Consider the following 20,000-nt stretch of genomic DNA (forward strand, 5'->3'; position numbering starts at 1 on the left):
TCTCTATGCACTGCAGGCTGCCTGTTGAAACAGGGGAATCCACAGGGAACCCCCCTGTACTCCCTCCCAGTGTGTGTGTACAGCACCCCCCTGTACTCCCTCCCAGTGTGTGTGTACAGCACCCCCCTGTACTCCCTCCCAGTGTGTGTGTACAGCACCCCCCTGTACTCCCTCCCAGTGTGTGTGCACAGCACCCCCCTGTACTCCCTCCCAGTGTGTGTGTACAGCACCCCCCTGTACTCTCTCCCAGTGTGTATGTACAGCACCCCCCTGTACTCCCTCCCAGTGTGTGTACAGCACCCCCCTGTACTCCCTCCCAGTGTGTGTGTACAGCACCCCCCTGTACTCCCTCCGAGGGTGTATGTACAGCACCCCCCTGTACTCCCTCCCAGTGTGTACAGCACCCCCTGTACTCCCTCCCAGTGTGTGTACAGCACCCCCCTGTACTCCCTCCCAGTGTGTGTGTACAGCACCCCCCTGTACTCTCTCCCAGTGTGTGTGTACAGCACCCCCCTGTACTCCCTCCCAGTGTGTATGTACAGCACCCCCCTGTACTCCCTCCCAGTGTGTATGTACAGCAACCCCCTTTACTCCCTCCCAGTGTGTGTGTACAGCACCCCCCTGTACTCCCTCCCAGTGTGTGTGTACAGCACCCCCCTGTACTCTCTCCCAGTGTGTGTGTACAGCACCCCCCTGTACTCCCTCCCAGTGTGTATGTACAGCACCCCCTGTACTCCTTCCCAGTGTGTGTGTACAGCACCCCCCTGTACTCCCTCGCTTTCAGTGTGTGTGTACAGCACCCCCTGTACTCCCTCCCAGTGTGTGTACAGCACGCCCCTGTACTCCCTTCCAGTGTGTATGTACAGCACCCCCCTGTACTCCCTCCCAGTGTGTGTGTACAGCACCCCCCTGTACTCCCTCCCAGTGTGTGTATGTACAGCACCCCCCTGTACTCCCTCCCAGTGTGTGTGTACAGCACCCCCCTGTACTCTCTCCCAGTGTGTATGTACAGCACCCCCCTGTACTCCCTCCCAGTGTGTGTACAGCACCCCCCTGTACTCCCTCCCAGTGTGTATGTAAAGCACCCCTCTGTACTCCCTCCCAGTGTGTGTGTGCAGCACCCCCCTGTACTCTCTCCCAGTGTGTATGTACAGCACCCCCCTGTACTCCCTCCCAGTGTGTGTGTACAGCACCCCCCTGTACTCCCTCCCAGTGTGTGTACAGCACCCCCTGTACTCCCTCCCAGTGTGTGTGTACAGCACCCCCCTGTACTCCCTCCCAGTGTGTGTGTACAGCACCCGCCTGTACTCCCTCCCAGTGTGTATGTACAGCACCCCTGTACTCCCTCCCAGTGTGTGTACAGCACCCCCCTGTACTCCCTCCCAGTGTGTGTACAGCACCCCCCTGTACTCCCTCCCAGTGTGTGTGTACAGCACCCCCCTGTACTCCCTCCCAGTGTGTATGTACAGCACCCCCTGTACTCCCTCCCAGTGTGTGTGTACAGCACCCCCCTGTACTCCCTCCCAGTGTGTGTATAGCACCCCCCTGTACTCCCTCCCAGTGTGTGTGTACAGCACCCCCCTGTACTCCCTCCCAGTGTGTGTGTACAGCACCCCCCTGTACTCCCTCCCAGTGTGTGTGTACAGCACCCCCCTGTACTCCCTCCCAGTGTGTGTGTACAACACCCCCTTGTAATCCCTCCCAGTGTGTGTGTACAGCACCCCCCTGTGCTCCCTCCCAGTGTGTGTGTACAGCACCCCCCTGTACTCCCTCCCAGTGTATGTACAGCACCCCCCTGTACTCCCTCCCAGTGTGTGTGTACAGCACCCCCCTGTACTCCCTCCCAGTGTGTGTGTACAGCACCCCCCTGTACTCCCTCCCAGTGTGTGTGTACAGCACCCCCCTGTACTCCCTCCCAGTGTGTGTGTACAGCACCCCCCTGTACTCCCTCCCAGTGTGTGTGTACAGCACCCCCCTGTACTCCCTCCCAGTGTGTGTGTACAGCACCCCCCTGTACTCCCTCCCTCCCAGTGTGTGTGTGTACAGCACCCCCTGTACTCCCTCCCAGTGTGTGTGTGTACAGCACCCCCCTGTACTCCCTCCCAGTGTGTGTGTACAGCACCCCCCTGTACTCCCTCCCAGTGTGCGTGTACAGCACCCCCCTGTACTCCCTCCCAGTGTGTGTGTACAGCACCCCCCTGTACTCCCTCCCAGTGTGTGTGTACAGCACCCCCCTGTACTCCCTCCCAGTGTGTGTGTGTACAGCACCCCCCTGTACTCCCTCCCAGTGTGTGTGTACAGCACCCCCTGTACTCCCTCCCAGTGTGTGTGTACAGCACCCCCCTGTGCTCCCTCCCAGTGTGTATGTACAGCACCCCCTGTACTCCTTCCCAGTGTGTGTGTACAGCACCCCCCTGTACTCCCTCCCTCCCAGTGTGTGTGTACAGCACCCCCCTGTACTCCCTCCGTGTGTGTGTAGAGCACCCCCTGTACTCCCTCCCAGTGTGTGTGTACAGCACCCCCCTGTGCTCCCTCCCAGTGTGTATGTACAGCACCCCCTGTACTCCTTCCCAGTGTGTGTGTACAGCACCCCCCTGTACTCCCTCCCAGTGTGTGTGTACAGCACCCCCCTGTACTCCCTCCCAGTGTGTGTGTGTACAGCACCCCCTGTACCCCCTCCCAGTGTGTGTGTACAGCACCCCCCTGTACTCCCTCCCAGTGTGTGTGTACAGCACCCCCCTGTACTCCCTCCCAGTGTGTGTGTACAGCACCCCCCTGTACTCCCTCCCAGTGTGTGTGTACAGCACCCCCCTGTACTCCCTCCCAGTGTGTGTGTACAGCACCCCCCTGTACTCCCTCCCAGTGTGTGTGTACAGCACCCCCCTGTACTCCCTCCCAGTGTGTGTGTACAGCACCCCCCTGTACTCCCTCCCAGTGTGTGTGTACAGCACCCCCCTGTACTCCCTCCCAGTGTGTGTGTACAGCACCCCCTGTACTCCCTCCCTCCCAGTCTGTGTGTACAGCACCCCCCTGTACTCCCTCCCAGTGTGTGTGTAGAGCACCCCCTGTACTCCCTCCCAGTGTGTGTGTACAGCACCCCCCCTGTGCTCCCTCCCAGTGTGTGTGTACAGCACCCCCCTGTACTCCCTCCCTCCCAGTGTGTGTGTACAGCACCCCCCTGTACTCCCTCCCAGTGTGTATGTACAGCACCCCCCTGTACTCCCTCCCAGTGTGTGTGTACTGCACCCCCCTGTACTCCCTCCCAGTGTGTGTGTACAGCACCCCCCTGTACTCCCTCCCAGTGTGTGTACAGCACCCCCCTGTACTCCCTCCCAGTGTGTGTGTACAGCACCCCCCTGTACTCCCTCCCAGTGTGTGTGTACAGCACCCCCCTGTACTCCCTCCCTCCCAGTGTGTGTGTACAGCACCCCCCTGTACTCCCTCCCAGTGTGTGTGTACAGCACCCCCCTGTACTCCCTCCCAGTGTGTGTGTACAGCACCCCCCTGTACCCCCTCCCAGTGTGTGTGTACAGCACCCCCCTGTACTCCCTCCCAGTGTGTGTGTACAGCACCCCCCTGTACTCCCTCCCTCCCAGTGTGTGTGTGTACAGCACCCCCTGTACTCCCTCCCAGTGTGTGTGTGTACAGCACCCCCCTGTACTCCCTCCCAGTGTGTGTGTACAGCACCCCCCTGTACTCCCTCCCAGTGTGCGTGTACAGCACCCCCCTGTACTCCCTCCCAGTGTGTGTGTACAGCACCCCCCTGTTCTCCCTCCCAGTGTGTGTGTACAGCACCCCCCTGTACTCCCTCCCTCCCAGTGTGTGTGTACAGCACCCCCCTGTACTCCCTCCCAGTGTGTGTGTACAGCACCCCCATGTACTCCCTCCCAGTGTGTGTGTACAGGACCCCCCTGTACTCCCTCCCAGTGTGTGTGTACAGCACCCCCTTGTACTCCCTCCCAGTGTGTGTGTACAGCACCCCCTGTACTCCCTCCCTCCCAGTGTGTGTGTACAGCACCTCCCTGTACTCCCTCCCAGTGTGTGTGTACAGCACCCCCCTGTACTCCCTCCCAGTGTGTGTGTACAGCACCCCCTTGTACTCCCTCCCAGTGTGTGTGTACAGCACCCCCCTGTACTCCCTCCCTCCCAGTGTGTGTGTACAGCACCCCCTTGTACTCCCTCCCAGTGTGTGTGTACAGCACCCCCTTGTACTCCCTCCCAGTGTGTGTGTACAGCACCCCCCTGTACTCCCTCCCAGTGTGTGTGTACAGCACCCCCCTGTACTCCCTCCCAGTGTGTATGTACAGCACCCCCCTGTACACCCTCCCAGTGTGTGTGTACAGCACCCCCCTGTACTCCCTCCCAGTGTGTGTGTACAGCACCCCCCTGTACTCCCTCCCAGTGTGTGTACAGCACCCCCCTGTACTTCCTCCCAGTGTGTGTGTACAGCACCCCCCTGTACTCCCTCCCTCCCAGTGTGTGTGTACAGCACCCCCCTGTACTCCCTCCCAGTGTGTGTACAGCACCCCCCTGTACTCCCTCCCAGTGTGTGTGTACAGCACCCCCCTGTACTCCCTCCCAGTGTGTGTGTACAGCACCCCCCTGTACTCCCTCCCAGTGTGTGTGTACAGCACCCCCCTCTACTCCCTCCCAGTGTGTGTGTACAGCACCCCCCTGTACTCCCTCCGAGGGTGTGTGTACAGCACCCCCCTGTACTCCCTCCCAGTGTGTGTGTACAGCACCCCCTTGTACTCCCTCCCAGTGTGTATGTACAGCACCCCCCTGTACTCCCTCCCTCCCAGTGTCTGTGTACAGCACCCCCCTGTACTCCCTCCCAGTGTGTGTGTACAGCACCCCCCTGTACTCCCTCCCAGTGTGTGTGTACAGCACCCCCTTGTACTCCCTCCCTCCCAGTGTGTGTGTACAGCACCCCCCTGTACTCCCTCCCTCCCAGTGTGTGTGTACAGCACCCCCCTGTACTCCCTCCCAGTGTGTGTACAGCACCCCCCTGTACTCCCTCCCAGTGTGTGTGTACAGCACCCCCCTGTACTCCCTCCCAGTGTGTGTGTACAGCACCCCCCTGTACTCCCTCCCAGTGTGTGTGTACAGCACCCCCCTGTACTCCCTCCCAGTGTGTGTGTACAGCACCCCCCTCTACTCCCTCCCAGTGTGTGTGTACAGCACCCCCCTGTACTCCCTCCGAGGGTGTGTGTACAGCACCCCCCTGTACTCCCTCCCAGTGTGTGTGTACAGCACCCCCTTGTACTCCCTCCCAGTGTGTATGTACAGCACCCCCCTGTACTCCCTCCCTCCCAGTGTCTGTGTACAGCACCCCCCTGTACTCCCTCCCAGTGTGTGTGTACAGCACCCCCCTGTACTCCCTCCCAGTGTGTGTGTACAGCACCCCCTTGTACTCCCTCCCTCCCAGTGTGTGTGTACAGCACCCCCCTGTACTCCCTCCCTCCCAGTGTGTGTGTACAGCACCCCCCTGTACTCCCTCCCAGTGTGTGTACAGCACCCCCCTGTACTCCCTCCCAGTGTGTGTGTACAGCACCCCCCTGTACTCCCTCCCAGTGTGTGTGTACAGCACCCCCCTGTACTCCCTCCCAGTGTGTGTGTACAGCACCCCCCTGTACTCCCTCCCAGTGTGTGTGTACAGCACCCCCCTCTACTCCCTCCCAGTGTGTGTGTACAGCACCCCCCTGTACTCCCTCCGAGGGTGTGTGTACAGCACCCCCCTGTACTCCCTCCCAGTGTGTGTGTACAGCGCCCCCTGTACTCCCTCCCAGTGTGTATGTACAGCACCACCCTGTACTCCCTCCCAGTGTGTGTGTACAGCACCCCCCTGTACTCCCTCCCAGTGTGTGTGTACAGCACCCCCCTGTACTCCCTCCCAGTGTGTGTGTACAGCACCCCCCTGTACTCCCTCCCTCCCAGTGTGTGTGTACAGCACCCCCCTGTACTCCCTCCCTCCCAGTGTGTGTGTACAGCACCCCCCTGTACTCCCTCCCTCCCAGTGTGTGTGTACAGCACCCCCCTGTACTCCCTCCCAGTGTGTGTGTACGGCACCCCCCTGTACTCCCTCCCAGTGTGTGTGTACAGCACCCCCCTGTACTCCCTCCCAGTGTGTGTGTACAGCACCCCCCTGTACTCCCTCCCAGTGTTTGTGTACACTGTACACCGATCCTTCCCACTGGCCTGATATTATCCACTGAGACTGCTGCTCTCCCTCCCTCCCTCTGTGGATGCATATTAAACATGGCAAGGTGTGGAATAACAACAATGCCCCTGTCTCTCTATATGTGTATATATAGCACTATGTATCTTAGCCACAGCCTGAGGAAGCATTATATTCACACATGCATAAATATATTTGTGTGTTTGTGTGGATGTGTGCGTGTGTGCGTTTACTTCCCACATTTGGCTGTTGACACCGTGCAGTAACATTATATTTGTAGGGTTTGGGCTTTGTTGGCTATTTCTATTGCTTAGCTTTTCTTCCGCATCTCTCTCGTGCGCTCTCTTGTTTCCTGCTTTTCGTTTATTCTCTGTCTTCTGTTTCCTGGTCTCTCTCTCTGTATTCTCTTCATGTATTCTTGTTTTTGGTGTGGTTAGTCATTACAGTTTGCTAGCTTAATTGTTTGTAAGTATCCACAGCTTATCATACTGTATGTAGGCCTACAACTGTTCAAAGTGAATATCCTCTGTATGAATCAATAGTATCTCTAGTAAATTTGGCCATAAGCTGCATATCAACTGTGATATATGTCGGATAGAGCTATGTTTCCATTGTAGATCTTATATTGTTAGAATCTCTCTCTCTCTCACTCTCTCTCTCTTTCTCTCTCTCTCTCTCTCTCTCTCTCTCTCTCTCTCTCTCTCTCTCTCTCTCTCTCCCGCCCCCATTCTGCCACAGCTGAGAAGGAGAAAGGGAGAGGGAGGAGAGGGTAAGAAAGAGTGGGGAAGGTGGGAGGCTTGAGGTTAGGTTCTAGGTGACCCGTACCAACTAGTGAAATATTCATGGCTGATTCACATCCGACACCTTTTAGCTCTTAAGTCTGGTCTCCATCTTGAGTTGACACAGATGAGGTTTGACAGGACCGCTGAGGTTTGACAGGACCGCTGAGGGTTGACAGGAACGCTGAGGTTTGACAGGACTGCTGAGGTTTGACAGGAACGCTGAGGTTTGACAGGACAGCTGAGGGTTGACAGGTCCGCTGAGGGTTGACAGGACCGCTGAGGGTTGACAGAACCGCTGAGGGTTGACAGGGCCGCTGAGGGTTGACAGGACCGCTGAGGGTTGACAGGACCGCTGAGGGTTGACAGGACCGCTGAGGGTTGACAGGGCCGCTGAGGGTTGACAGGACCGCTGAGGGTTGACATGGCCGCTGAGGGTTGACAGGACCGCTGAGGGTTGACAGGGCCGCTGAGGGTTGACAGGCGCGCTGAGGGTTGACAGGACCGCTGAGGGTTGACAGGACCGCTGAGGGTTGACAGGACCGCTGAGGGTTGACAGGGCCGCTGAGGGTTGACAGGCGCGCTGAGGGTTGACAGGCGCGCTGAGGGTTGACAGGACCGCTGAGGGTTGACAGGACCGCTGAGGGTTGACAGGACCGCTGAGGGTTGACAGGGCCGCTGAGGGTTGACAGGACCGCTGAGGGTTGACAGGGCCGCTGAGGGTTGACAGGACCGCTGAGGGTTGACAGGGCCGCTGAGGGTTGACAGGGCCGCTGAGGGTTGACAGGGCCGCTGAGGGTTGACAGGACCGCTGAGGGTTGACAGGACCGCTGAAGGTTGACAGGACCGCTGAGGGTTGACAGGACCGCTGAGGGTTGACAGGACCGCTGAGGGTTGAAAGGACCGCTGAGGGTTGACAGGACCGCTGAGGGTTGACAGGACCGCTGAGGGTTGACAGGACCGCTGAGGGTTGACAGGGCCGCTGAGGGTTGACAGGGCCGCTGAGGGTTGACAGGACCGCTGAGGGTTGACAGGACCGCTGAGGGTTGACAGGACCGCTGAGGGTTGACAGGACCGCTGAGGGTTGACAGGACCGCTGAAGGTTGACAGGACCACTGAGGGTTGACAGGACCGCTGAGGGTTGACAGGACCGCTGAGGGTTGACAGGACCGCTGAGGTTTGGGGACGGGGTTGGGGGGTTATCGTGATGGACATGTTGGTTTCCTTCTTCCTTCCTTTCTTCCTTACTCCCGTCCTTGTGTCTGTGGGGTGGCCCCTCTCACTGTTTGAGTGTGTGTGTGTGTGTGTGTGTGTGTGTGTGTGTGTGTGTGTGTGTGTGTGTGTGTGTGTGTGTGTGTGTGTGTGTCAGAGAACATTGCTCAGCACAGACCTAGTACACGTCAGGTAGAGTTATCCACCCTGTCAGGACAGAGACAACCACATCCAGCTCTCTCATTCCCTCTCTGTCTCCTTTTCCCTACTCTCTTCATTCCCCGCCCTCTTTTGTCCCTATTTCTCCCTGCCCCTGTATTCATGTCTGGATGTCTGCATGTTATGTATATATTTATAATGTGCCTGGGTTTGTGCCTGGATTTGTGTGTGTATTTGCTTGTGTGCGTCATAGAAAAGCCCCCCTCTTTGTTCTCCAAGTCCAACAACCTCCCAAAGTCAAATCAAGATGTGGGGAGAGTGACCCCATCTTCACCCTGCCACACAATGGACTTGTGAAGTCTCCCAGTTAATGTCCCATATAAATAATGCAAAATATTCCTCCACTTTAAATGTCACCCCTTTCTCTCATCCCTCTCTTCTCCGTATCAATGATCTGTTTAACAAAGCTTTCGCACTCCCCTCGCAGAGAATCATTTATCTGAAAATCTCCATGTCAGTTGGAATGTCTCCTCTCTCATTGCTCTCTCTCTCCCTCCCTGTCTCTCTCCCTCTCTCTGTTTCTCGTTCTGTCTCTCTCTCTCTGTATCTCTGGCGTGATGTAAGGATGAACGACATCAGAGCAGTCTTCTGTAGACAGTAGGAAGGTGGTGGTTTAGAGGAGGAGGTCACTGGAAGGTCATGACACGGACTAAGTGGATAAGGTTGTAAATATGATGCATCTGATCTGTTACTTAGTGGATTGGAACAAACTGACGGAGACTGTTTCCGTGCTCATTCATTTGCACATGAAGGTACATTTCAGATGTGACAGAGATGCTTCCAAGAGGGGTTTTCACCATGGGTTTTGTTCAGCTCCATATGATTTCCATGTCTAACCTCCATGTCACCCCTCCTTCCTCTCTTCTATTTGTCGTCAGACGTCGAGGATCAGCCAGCAGATCGTGGCCACGGACGGGGGCACCAGGAGCAGCTCTGTGGAGCTGACAGTCATCATCACTAACGTGCACAACCAGCCGCCCCAGTGGGAGCAGCTAGAGTACTGGGTCACCGTGTCCGAGAACATCGTTCGCGACGCCAAGATAGTGGTGAGTGGACCTCATAGTGACCTGTTCCTTAACCAGGAGAGAGGGTGTCTACTGACACTATGAAATAAGGTCAACCACAACCATACATAGGTTTCTGGTAGTAGTGGTTGTGGTAGAGATGGTTCAATGCTCTACCAACTGCAACTTGGGGGAATGTTCCAAAATGATAGCCTAATCTCTTTCCAACTGACCAAGATAATAAAGACCCCCCAAAAGGAGTTCCCCACCACACCAGCAGCTTGCCAAGATAGTGGTGACTAGGCTACTATTAGTGCCTCCAGACAGACTGGCATCAACATCTCTAGGACCTTACTCCCTGTTGGAGGGGAAAGTGGTTCTTCTGAGACTATTCCCATCCTGTTCATCAGGAAAGAGAGCCTTGAGGAGCGGTAGTAGAAAACACACTTCACTTTCCCCAACCATCAGCATGTTTAGCAGGGTACTTCGAAACCTTTCTGCCGAGGCGAGTTCACAACCCTGCTACAGTTCACCTGATGAAACTGAAACATCCCACTTTACCCCCGCCGCCTCTCTTCCATCTTACCCCCGCCGCCTGCCTCCCATCTTACCCCCGCCGCCTCCCTTCCATCTTACCCCTGCCGCCTCCCTCCCATCTTACCCCCGCCGCCTCCCTTCCATCTTACCCCCGCCGCCTCCCTCCCATCTTACCCCCGCCGCCTCCCTCCCATCTTACCCCCGCCGCCTCTCTTCCATCTTACCCCCGCCGCCTCCCTCCCATCTTACCCCCGCCGCCTCCCTCCCATCTTACCCCCGCCGCCTCCCTCCCATCTTACCCCCGCCGCCTCCCTCCCATCTTACCCCCGCCGCCTCTCTTCCATCTTACCCCCACCGCCTCCCTCCCATCTTACCCCCGCCGCCTCCCTCCCATCTTACCCCCGCCGCCTCCCTCCCATCTTACCCCCGCCGCCTCTCTTCCATCTTACCCCCGCCGCCTCCCTCCCATCTTACCCCCGCCGCCTCTCTTCCATCTTACCCCCACCGCCTCCCTCCCATCTTACCCCCGCCGCCTCCCTCCCATCTTACCCCCGCCGCCTCCCTCCCATCTTACCCCCGCCGCCTCCCTCCCATCTTACCCCCGCCGCCTCCCTCCCATCTTACCCCCGCCGCCTCTCTTCCATCTTACCCCTGCTGCCATCCATGCCCGTCTTCATTTTGCACACGATTCAAAAGTATGCTACAAATGTTAAATGTAATGTTAGAAGATTTCCCCTGATAGTGTTTCATTTAATAGTAGTGAGTCAATTTTTGAAAAGGAGAGGGCGGGGGACGTATTGACGCTACTTTTTTTTTTTTTTTTGCTTCGCTTGTCGTTTTTGATAACCTGTTTTTAAATATGCTCCCGGGCCCCTTTTTTTGACAACAGCGAATTAGAATTGATCCCTCTATGGCAGGAGATGGCAGAAACGCAACGAGCCACCCAGTATCTGTGTCAGCGTCGACACGGGAGACAAAGGGAGCGAGGAGAGGGAAGGAGATAAAATTATACACCCTGTTAAGACTCTACAATGGCCTCTTATTGCCTCGGACCGCGCAACAGAGACGCTTAATTACTATATTCAGCTCCTGACAGCTCAGCTTGCGTCCTCACAACTTCACTGGGAGAAAAAGAGATGGAGAGAGCGAAGGAAGGAAAGACAGCGAGGGAGAGAGAGGGAGAGAGGGACAGAAAGAGCGAGAGAGAGAGAGAGAGAGAGAGAGAGAGAGAGAGAGAGAGCGATAGTAGAAAATGAATGGCACTCTAATCCACTAGAGGCTCAAAGTCAAAAACATGAACACAGACGTCTCCCTCAAAGCGGTTGTTCTGTGGAATTGGAAAATAGTAAAGGCTATGTCACATTCTCTCATTCTTTCTCTTTCACAGTTTCTCTCTCTGGAACCTGTTGGTCGATAGCCAGATGACCTTCAGGTCTCCCTTCTCTCCTTATCTCTTTTTCTTTTTCTCTCTCTGTCTCTCCATGTCACTCTTGAACCCCTCTCTGGAACCAGCTGGTCGATGACCAAAACTCTTTCTCTTCCCACCTCCACCCCCTTCCTCTCCTCCTTGTTGGTTCGTTCCGCCACTGAGGCAGCATTATTGCGGCTATGTAGATTGTTGTTTTAAATTTAGCAGGGCTAATATGATCTGTTAATTACATTGTTGCCGAGGATGAGAGACACGGATGCGGGGAGAAATCTCCATATCAATGAGGCCCTTCTCCTGTGGAGAGCCAGTAGGATGGGTGCTTTTGTCTCATCAGCGCTGTCAACACACTTTCCTCCTCAGGCCTCTTTTTTGGTGTTGAGGATGTGTGGGGGTTGTTTTTGGGTCCATCTCTTTTTGAAGTGGAGTGATGGAGCATGAGGAGAGTGCCGTGTTGTTTACATACCCTGGGCTTATTCATTGGGGGGTGCAGCCTGTCAAAGATCGATCTGACACAATTCTTTGATGTGCTAATGTAACAGTTTTGCTTCCGTCCCTCTCCTCGCCCCAACCTGGGCTTGAACCAGGGACCCTCTGCACACATCAACGACTGACACCCACGAAGCATCGTTACCCATCGCGCCACAAAAGCCACAGCCCTTGCAGAGCAAGGGGAACAACTACTTCAGGTCTCAGAGCGAGTGACGTCACCCGATTGAAACGCTATTAGCGCTCACCACCGCTAACTAACTAGCCATTTCACATCGGTTACACTAAACACACATACATACTAGAAGTCACCCACTGCAATACACAAGGAATATTGCAGCAGGTGAAAGGTTGACGACTGAACACAAACACAACTCTTTCTCTACACCAAAACATGCTCAAGGCCAGCCATTTAGCTTGACAGCAGTGTAGCTAATGCTACACTAGGCTAGGCTAAGCTAGGCTACGTCTCTGATCCGCTTAGCCCCCCCAGACACCATTGATGTGTAATGAGATGATTTCTCATTAGAGCTAAGTCCGTGCTGCCTCAGCTTTAGGCTTGGTGCATTGTGCCATTGAGAGGACTTGCTAGGCACCTCTGAACTGAAATGCGAGAAATTGAGCTTCTTGTCAATTATTGACTTATTGAATTCAGATGGTCTTGAGCACTTTCTTATGAACATACAAATATGGAAGATGATTCTAGTAAATGTTGGATGCATGTTGACATCTTATGGTCAAGCTTATGAGCCCTTTATAATGTTGTTCATGGATGCATTATGGCCTAGTTGGTACCATTCATGACAACTTTATTGATGGCCACATTGACCCCATAAAGGTCAACTGTTGCTGTCTCGTCTGTGACTTGTGCAGTGACTGTGCATGTGCCAAAGGCCAGTCCCAACGGGGCTCTGCATGTGGTCTCGTATGTCTTCGCTAATAGAAGAACACACACACCACTTTCCCTAGAGATCACCGAGCCCTGTATGAAAGGGTAGTGCTCTTCTGCTCTCAGCCCTTTCCTTCATTGATTTCTCTCTGCTTCTTTCTTTATATCTTTCCTCTCTTCTCTCCTCTGTCTCTCTCTCCCTCTCTCCCCCTCCCTCTTCCAAACTCTTTCAGGAAGCTCCATAAGTTGGTGTAATGGTCCACTATAGTCTCTGTAGTGTGGTGGGCTCAATAGGTTTACTAATGGTGGTTAACGGCAGCCTCTGATTGGCTAGACAGATAATATTGCCTTTTATAAAAGCTTTCAAGATAACGGCTGCCAGGAGTTACCATGGTAGTCACTGGTCTTTTAATGGAGAAAACTTTCAACACTTCCACCGTTAGTGGAGGATCGTTATTAGCCAGAGAACTTGTTCACTTTCTCTCTTTTTTTCATTCTGCTCTCTCTATTTTCATTTACAAACTCTCTATATCTACACTCTCCCTCTCTCTTTCTCTCCCTCTCACACTCTACAATGTCTCTCTGTACTAATATAACTTGAACAACAAAGTACTCCACAACAATTACATGGAGTTTTTTTCCCTCTCTCTCTATCGCTCTCTCGCTCCACTCTAAGTACAGTATTTACTCCCTAGTGTGGAGTAACTGTAGCAACTGACTTTTAAAATCTGTTCTGTGCTTTGGGAGCCTTCACAGTAAGTCTTCCTTAGAACTCTAAATACAAATTAGGCTTGTTAACCAGTATAATGCATTCATTAGCATCCCTGAGCTGCCTTGTTGTGTTACCGACTGCCTCTATTCATCTACCCCACTATCTCTTTTTTTCTCTCTCTCCCTCTCGCCTCCCTCCTCCATCCATCTATCTATCTATCTCTCCGTCTCCCTAATTAAAAATGTAAATATCGAGCCTCTCATTGTGGAATTATCTCAAGGAACGATAATTAGCGAATTTCCAAACGTGGTAATTGCAACCTTGAGGAAGTAATTAAGGGGCCTTGTTCTTTAGCACGCCTGCGAGATAATGGGGTATCATTCCCATCATGCTCCTGTTCCAGGGCTCGCCCCTGTAAACTGGGGAGGGGAGGCCCGGTGCATGAGGGGTCTTTAATAAGGTGGAATACAAGAGGTTGGACAAGTTTTGTATTTTCTCAGCAGATAATCAAAATCAATTATTGAAGCTAAACTCGTGCTGGCATGAATATTTCAACACAACAAGGCTTTTGAAGCATACAAGTGAATTATTTTTTTGCGAGAAGCTGAGGTAGGTGGGAAGTTGGGGGTCCACAGGGGCACCTCTGGGGTCTCGCTAACGCACTAGCTCGCTACCAGAGAGAGAGAGAGAGAGAGAGAGAGAGAGAGAGAGAGAGAGAGAGAGAGAGAGAGAGAGAGAGAAAGAGAGAGTGAGAGAGAGTGAGAGAGAGAAAGAGAGAGAAAGAGAGAGAAAGAGAGAGAGAGAGCCCTCCTCCACTGAGTTGGAAAGGAAAGTCTGAGAGCTTTTCGCTGTTGCGTTATCTTCAGGTGTTCTCCCTGACTCTCTCATTCTATCTCTTTAGCTCTAACCAAGCATAGTGAGTCATGGACATACAATACAACAATGCTACTTTCAATGTTCTCCCTTCCAATGCTTTTCCTCTTATATTATTGCAATTTCATAATGGGTAACAATGGGTTTTGGTGTTGCTCAACAGATAGAAATGTTATTTTGTTTTTGTTGTGCTGTTAGTTTGCAACCTGACTTCCAGGATAGTTTTTCAGACAGTGGCTCACAGTGCAGTCTTGCATGTCCAGATAATCACTTCAAAAGTTCAAATCTATCCAGTGCCATTTTGATTTTCAAATTTTCCAATGTTGGTTGGAGTCTAAGAACAGTGCCTGGTTACACCCCAGTCAGTCAATGAGAAGATTGAATGCCTTTGTTTGCCAGACTTGGACTCAAATGCTACCATTCCATTACAGCTCTCTCTGCTGTAATCTCTCATTCTTATGCATCCCAAATGGACAATTTGCAAATGTAGACAGCCATGTCAACATACTGGATGTCTGAAGAATCTCAGAATCTCCAGTAGTGTAGATATGGTGAATTTGACGAGTTAATGTGTGTGTGTGTGTGTGTGTGTGTGTGTGTGTGTGTATGTGTGTGTGTGTGTGTGTGTGTGTGTGTGTGTGTGTGTGTGTGTGTGTGTGTGTGTGTGTGTGTGTATGTGTGTGTGTGTGTGTGTGTGTGTGTGTGTGTGTGTGTGTGTGTGTGTGTGTGTGTGTGTGTGTGTGTGTGTGTGTGTGTGTAGGGCCTCTGCTGGATCTAAGCAGAATGAGTGGTGAAGTGAGGTTCATTCGGCTATGGTTAATGTAATCCTTCCCTGTCAAGGTTGTGACTCTGTGGCTGTGTGGCAGGGAAAGGACAACATGGGCCTTAAAAGCTCTAGTGTACTGTACACACACACACACACACACACACACCGCACTCAAGTGCACACATACAGATACATACACAGAGCACACACATACACACACACACACACACACACACACACACACACACACACACACACCGCACTCAAGTGCACACACACAGATACATACACAGAGCACACACATACACACACACACACACACACCGCACTCAAGTGCACACACACAGATACATACACAGAGCACACACATACACACACACACACACACACACACACACACACACACACACACACACACACACACACACACACAGCACACACACAGCATCATTGTGGCAGGACAAGTGGCAAAGGGAACATGGGTCTTAAAAGCTCCACGTGCTTCCTGCTTTTATAGGTCAGACCATTTTGCTGTAGGGCACTGCACATGAGCACACACACACCAACACACACATTCACCTGCACACACACACATTCACAGTCAGGCACACACAGTAGATTCCCGAATAACACCCCTCTTAAAACTTTCTCATGGTTTGCTAGTATCCTTGCCCATAGATGGTTTACACCATTATTTTGACATGTTTGGACAAGAGCTAAAACTATGAATTCTTGAACACACTTAAACATACTATGCTTGAAATTGTGTGCTTACTCCATAGTGTCATCTATGTAATAAATGCTCTCATTTATGGAGTTCGTTTGGCGGAACCCTTGCAGTAACAAATGATTTGGTGCCAGACAGCGTGCAGCTGTGACCCATAATGGAGTTCTCAGAACAATGAGAATCCTGCCTGTTGTCCCTGTGAGTGTAGGATGACGTCCATGCAACCGCCCCATATGTTTCATATAGAGGGACAGAGAACGTTCTCACACCTGACCTCCATACTGTGGTATAAACAGGAAGGGGGGGGGCATCAATAAGCATGACACCATGTCTGTGAAATCCCATTGATGGGCTCCCTCTGTACCCAGGTATGCGCAGCAGCGATATACTTCCCCGTATCATTTCCTGTCACTTTGGTTTTCTCTGCCACGGTTCCTGGAAAAGAGAGAGTGGGAGCGTTGTGAAAACCGTGCAGCCTTCATTTAGAACCAGATAGTCTGGAGCTGATTTTCCAGTGGAAATTGTCTCCATAAAATGTCAATATCAGTTCAATAGGAACTTTGATGGATTAGACTTGGTGTCTCCAATGTATTCCTGAAGTGGAGTCAGCAGTAGGGAGACGTTTGTGCTGATTTAGATGGGCCCGCTCACTAATAATGCTAATTATCTTTAGGAAGCTTTGGCCAAAGCCAGCTCCTTCTGTTAGTCATTGGCTCTTTTTCAGTAATTCTCCTCCAAGATAAAAATAAATCTATGGGACATTACAGCATGCCCAAGCAGGTTCCTCCTAGTTTTCTGTGTTGTACCTCAGGAACACACACTGGTACTCAAATGAACCTGCACAGACAAAAGAACACACTCACTCTGTTAAGATATTCATATGAACACACACACACACACACACATTCACTCTGTTCAGACATGCATATATATCCACCTCCCTATCCTTTCACTAATGATGTCATATCCTGCTTCCTCTCCTCCAGATTATCAAGGCCACCTCGCCGCTGGGTGACCCTAGAGTGACCTATAACCTTGAGGAGGGTCAGGTGCCGGAGACCAACATGCCTGTCCGTTTCTACATCAAACCCAACAGGGCTGATGGCTCTGCATCCATACTGGTGGCTGAACCTCTGGACTATGAGACCACGCGCTTCTTCACACTAAGGGTCAGAGTGCAGAACGTCGCTGCTGTTCCACTGGCCTCTTTTACTACCGTCTACGTCAATGTTACAGGTAGGAGGCATTTTAAGAGTGTGTATAGTGTACACTCTTAGATTTTAACAGTGAGTATACTGGTGTGAACGCTGGATACATTTACTCCTGAGACATGCAACGTATGGAAACGACTGTGGTCCTCTGTAGCTCAGTTGCTAGAGCATGGTGCTTGTACCGCCAGGGTTGTGGGTTCAATTCCTGGGGTCTGTGAAATGTATGCACTCATGACTGTAAGTTGCCTTGGATAAAAGTGTCTGCTAAATGGATTATATTATATGTACAATACCTTGGCCACACCTTTTCATCTTGGGTCATGACCTTGCTGGAAGGAAGTGAGTTTTTATGAGGAAAAGAGAGAGCGAAGACAGCAAGCAGGCTTGAGCAGTAGGGAACAGTGAAGGGCTTTCTAACACAACATAAATACTTGAAGCTCCAGCTCAGTTAATAAAGGAGGGAGGCTGAGAGGAGGAAGAGATGAGATTGAAAGGTAATGACAGGGAAGATATAGTCCCTCGAAGCCTGTTGGAGGAAGGTGTAATCAGCTAGCGACAGAACACTAGCGGATAAAATGACTGCTTGTTTAGCGATGACTCATACCATATGCGCCAGTGAAGGAAGCGGGAACATATATCTAGCTCTAATAGCGTAAAGAAAAGAGGGTGTTCTTGTCTGACTTTGTCAATAATTGTATTTTTGGGGCGTTTAGGGAAATCACAAATGTTCCTCATCTCATAGATACCTAGAGAGTAGTCTTAAAACCTGGAGAGACAGTGACCTAAGAGTTGGGTTTGTCTACTTAGCATTAGCATTGTTGAGGGCAAATCAATAGGAGTGGTAGGACCTCTGTTAGCATGCTCTTAATAGAAGGCCTGTATCACCTCCCTAACTCTGACCTCTGGCCTGTCTCTCCCCTCTCCAGATGTAAACGACAACGTTCCCTTCTTCCTGTCCTCCACCTATGAGGCTACCGTTCCAGAGGGGGCAGAGATCGGAACATCGGTGGTCCAGGTTTCTGCTACGGACCTCGATTCAGGCCTCCATGGAATGGTGAGGACCCCTACCGACTATATTGCGAATGACTACATTTCCCACAATCACTTGATTTTCTTATCGTTTCAAATGAGAATAATTCAACAGATACACAATATTGTATGTAATTTTATCCTGATATTGCATTAACGTTTCGATCTTTGTCTACAGATAAACTATGTGATCTTGAAGGATGACAGTGGAGACTCTCAGTACTTCAGTATTAACTCCTACACTGGAGTCATACACACCCGGGCCTCGTTTGACCGTGAGCAGAAAGGTTCCTACCTCATAGAGGTCCAGTCTCAGGACAGCTCCGAGTCAGCCAGGCCTGGACAGCAGGGCCAGCCCAACACTGGTGGGTATCTCACATAGCTACACTCCTATGCATACACACATGTTTGCAGTCCATACATGGGCACACCTATCCAGACAGGGAATCTCTGAGTATCGTACTCTCTCATAATAGGTAGTTCTGTCCCCTTACCCACCCTATCCTCCATCAACCCCCCCCCCCCATTACCTAACCAGTCAATAACACATCAGTCGTTTTCTAACCAGGCAGTAACAGGAACACACACAGAAACACAAACACACACACACACACACACACACACACACACACACACACACACACACACACACACACACACACACACACACACACACACACACACACACACACCAGCTGGCTCTATCCCTGTTATTAGAGCATGAACTTCATTCATTAAGACGTCGTTAGCGATGCGCTAATGGAACGAGCTAATGGCTAATCTGGGTTTTGGGTCAATAATGACCCGCACACAGAGGTACAGCAAAAGAACAGTGATGCTACAATCACCCCACCAACACACTGTTTGTTCAAGCCATCAAGGTCCCTCTAGAGTTCATACGGCAATGACTAGCTAATGCACATTATTCTCCCTTTTGCCCGTTGGTATTACACTGCTGTGTTCTATGAGGTTAGATGGTTAATGCTTATGTTTTCTCCTGCCAGGTGTGATACTTAGAGTAATGTACTCTCTTTTTAATGTCTTTGGTCCACATAGACCAAGCCAATGTAATTTGATGTCAGAGTACTATACATTAGTGTTGCTCTCTAGGTCCATGCTTCAATCTGGATTGGTTGTTAGTCCTGAGTAAAGATCCCTCGCATTGGTTCACACAGACACGGCCTACGTACGGATCCTTGTGACAGACGTCAATGACAACGCTCCGGCTTTCGCCCAATCGGTGTACGAGGTTAGCGTGGAGGAAGACAAGGAGGTGGGCTTCGTCCTCATCACCGTGACGGCCAATGATGAAGATGAAGGTGAGGCACATTGGGCTTGGTCTCAGGGTGGGGAGGGGTCAATCAGTCAACCTGGGTTTAGACTTTTTTGTTGTTGAAAAAAATAGCGCTCACAATGATAAGTTAATAAGTCAAGTTACTGGTGCTAGTTTCCAGGGACGTAGTTATAACATTATTTGGACAGCACTGTTTATAATTCTAATGTTTACTCCCATGGAAGATTATCTTTCATCTTTACAAAGGCCTTGGCAGATACAAGTCTGAAGACACCCAAACATAACAATTGAGAATTGAATGTAAGCACAATGTCAGTCCACTGAGTCCAGTAGTCATAATGTCTTTGTTGAAGTGCCTGATACTCAGACAGGACTTGGGCTCTAGTGGTACAGTGTGTGTTTATCCTAGTGTCGCTTTTCCTACTTGTCTGTTCAACTCTGTCTCTCGACTGTAATGGAATCACTCACTCTCCCCCTGTCACTTCCCTCTGTGCTTATGAATTCCTGTCAATATTAAGTTCAATGTTCTGTTGATGCTTTGACAGGCTCCACAGAGATTAAGAAAAGTATAGGAGGTATATTTATGTAAAGAATACTCTGTCTTTCTCTCTCCGTCTCTGACTCCCACTCTGTCACTCTCTCTCTATTCCTCTCA

At 51.7% G+C, this 20,000-nt stretch overlaps 1 protein-coding gene across 1 annotated transcript in view; it reads left to right on the forward strand.

The window, feature by feature from the left end:
- The window catches only part of LOC115176501 (neural-cadherin), a 130,230-nt gene that overhangs the window by 83,985 nt on the left and 26,245 nt on the right, over window positions 1–20,000 (forward strand). Inside the window, exons 12-16 of the mRNA XM_029736537.1 lie at window positions 9,267–9,434; window positions 16,798–17,047; window positions 17,949–18,076; window positions 18,230–18,416; window positions 19,227–19,370. Of these exons, the coding sequence (XP_029592397.1) occupies window positions 9,267–9,434; window positions 16,798–17,047; window positions 17,949–18,076; window positions 18,230–18,416; window positions 19,227–19,370 (877 nt within the window). The remainder of the gene's footprint in view (window positions 1–9,266; window positions 9,435–16,797; window positions 17,048–17,948; window positions 18,077–18,229; window positions 18,417–19,226; window positions 19,371–20,000) is intronic.

The sequence above is a fragment of the Salmo trutta genome, chromosome 37 (assembly GCF_901001165.1).
Source record: "Salmo trutta chromosome 37, fSalTru1.1, whole genome shotgun sequence".
Taxonomy (NCBI): domain Eukaryota; kingdom Metazoa; phylum Chordata; class Actinopteri; order Salmoniformes; family Salmonidae; genus Salmo; species Salmo trutta.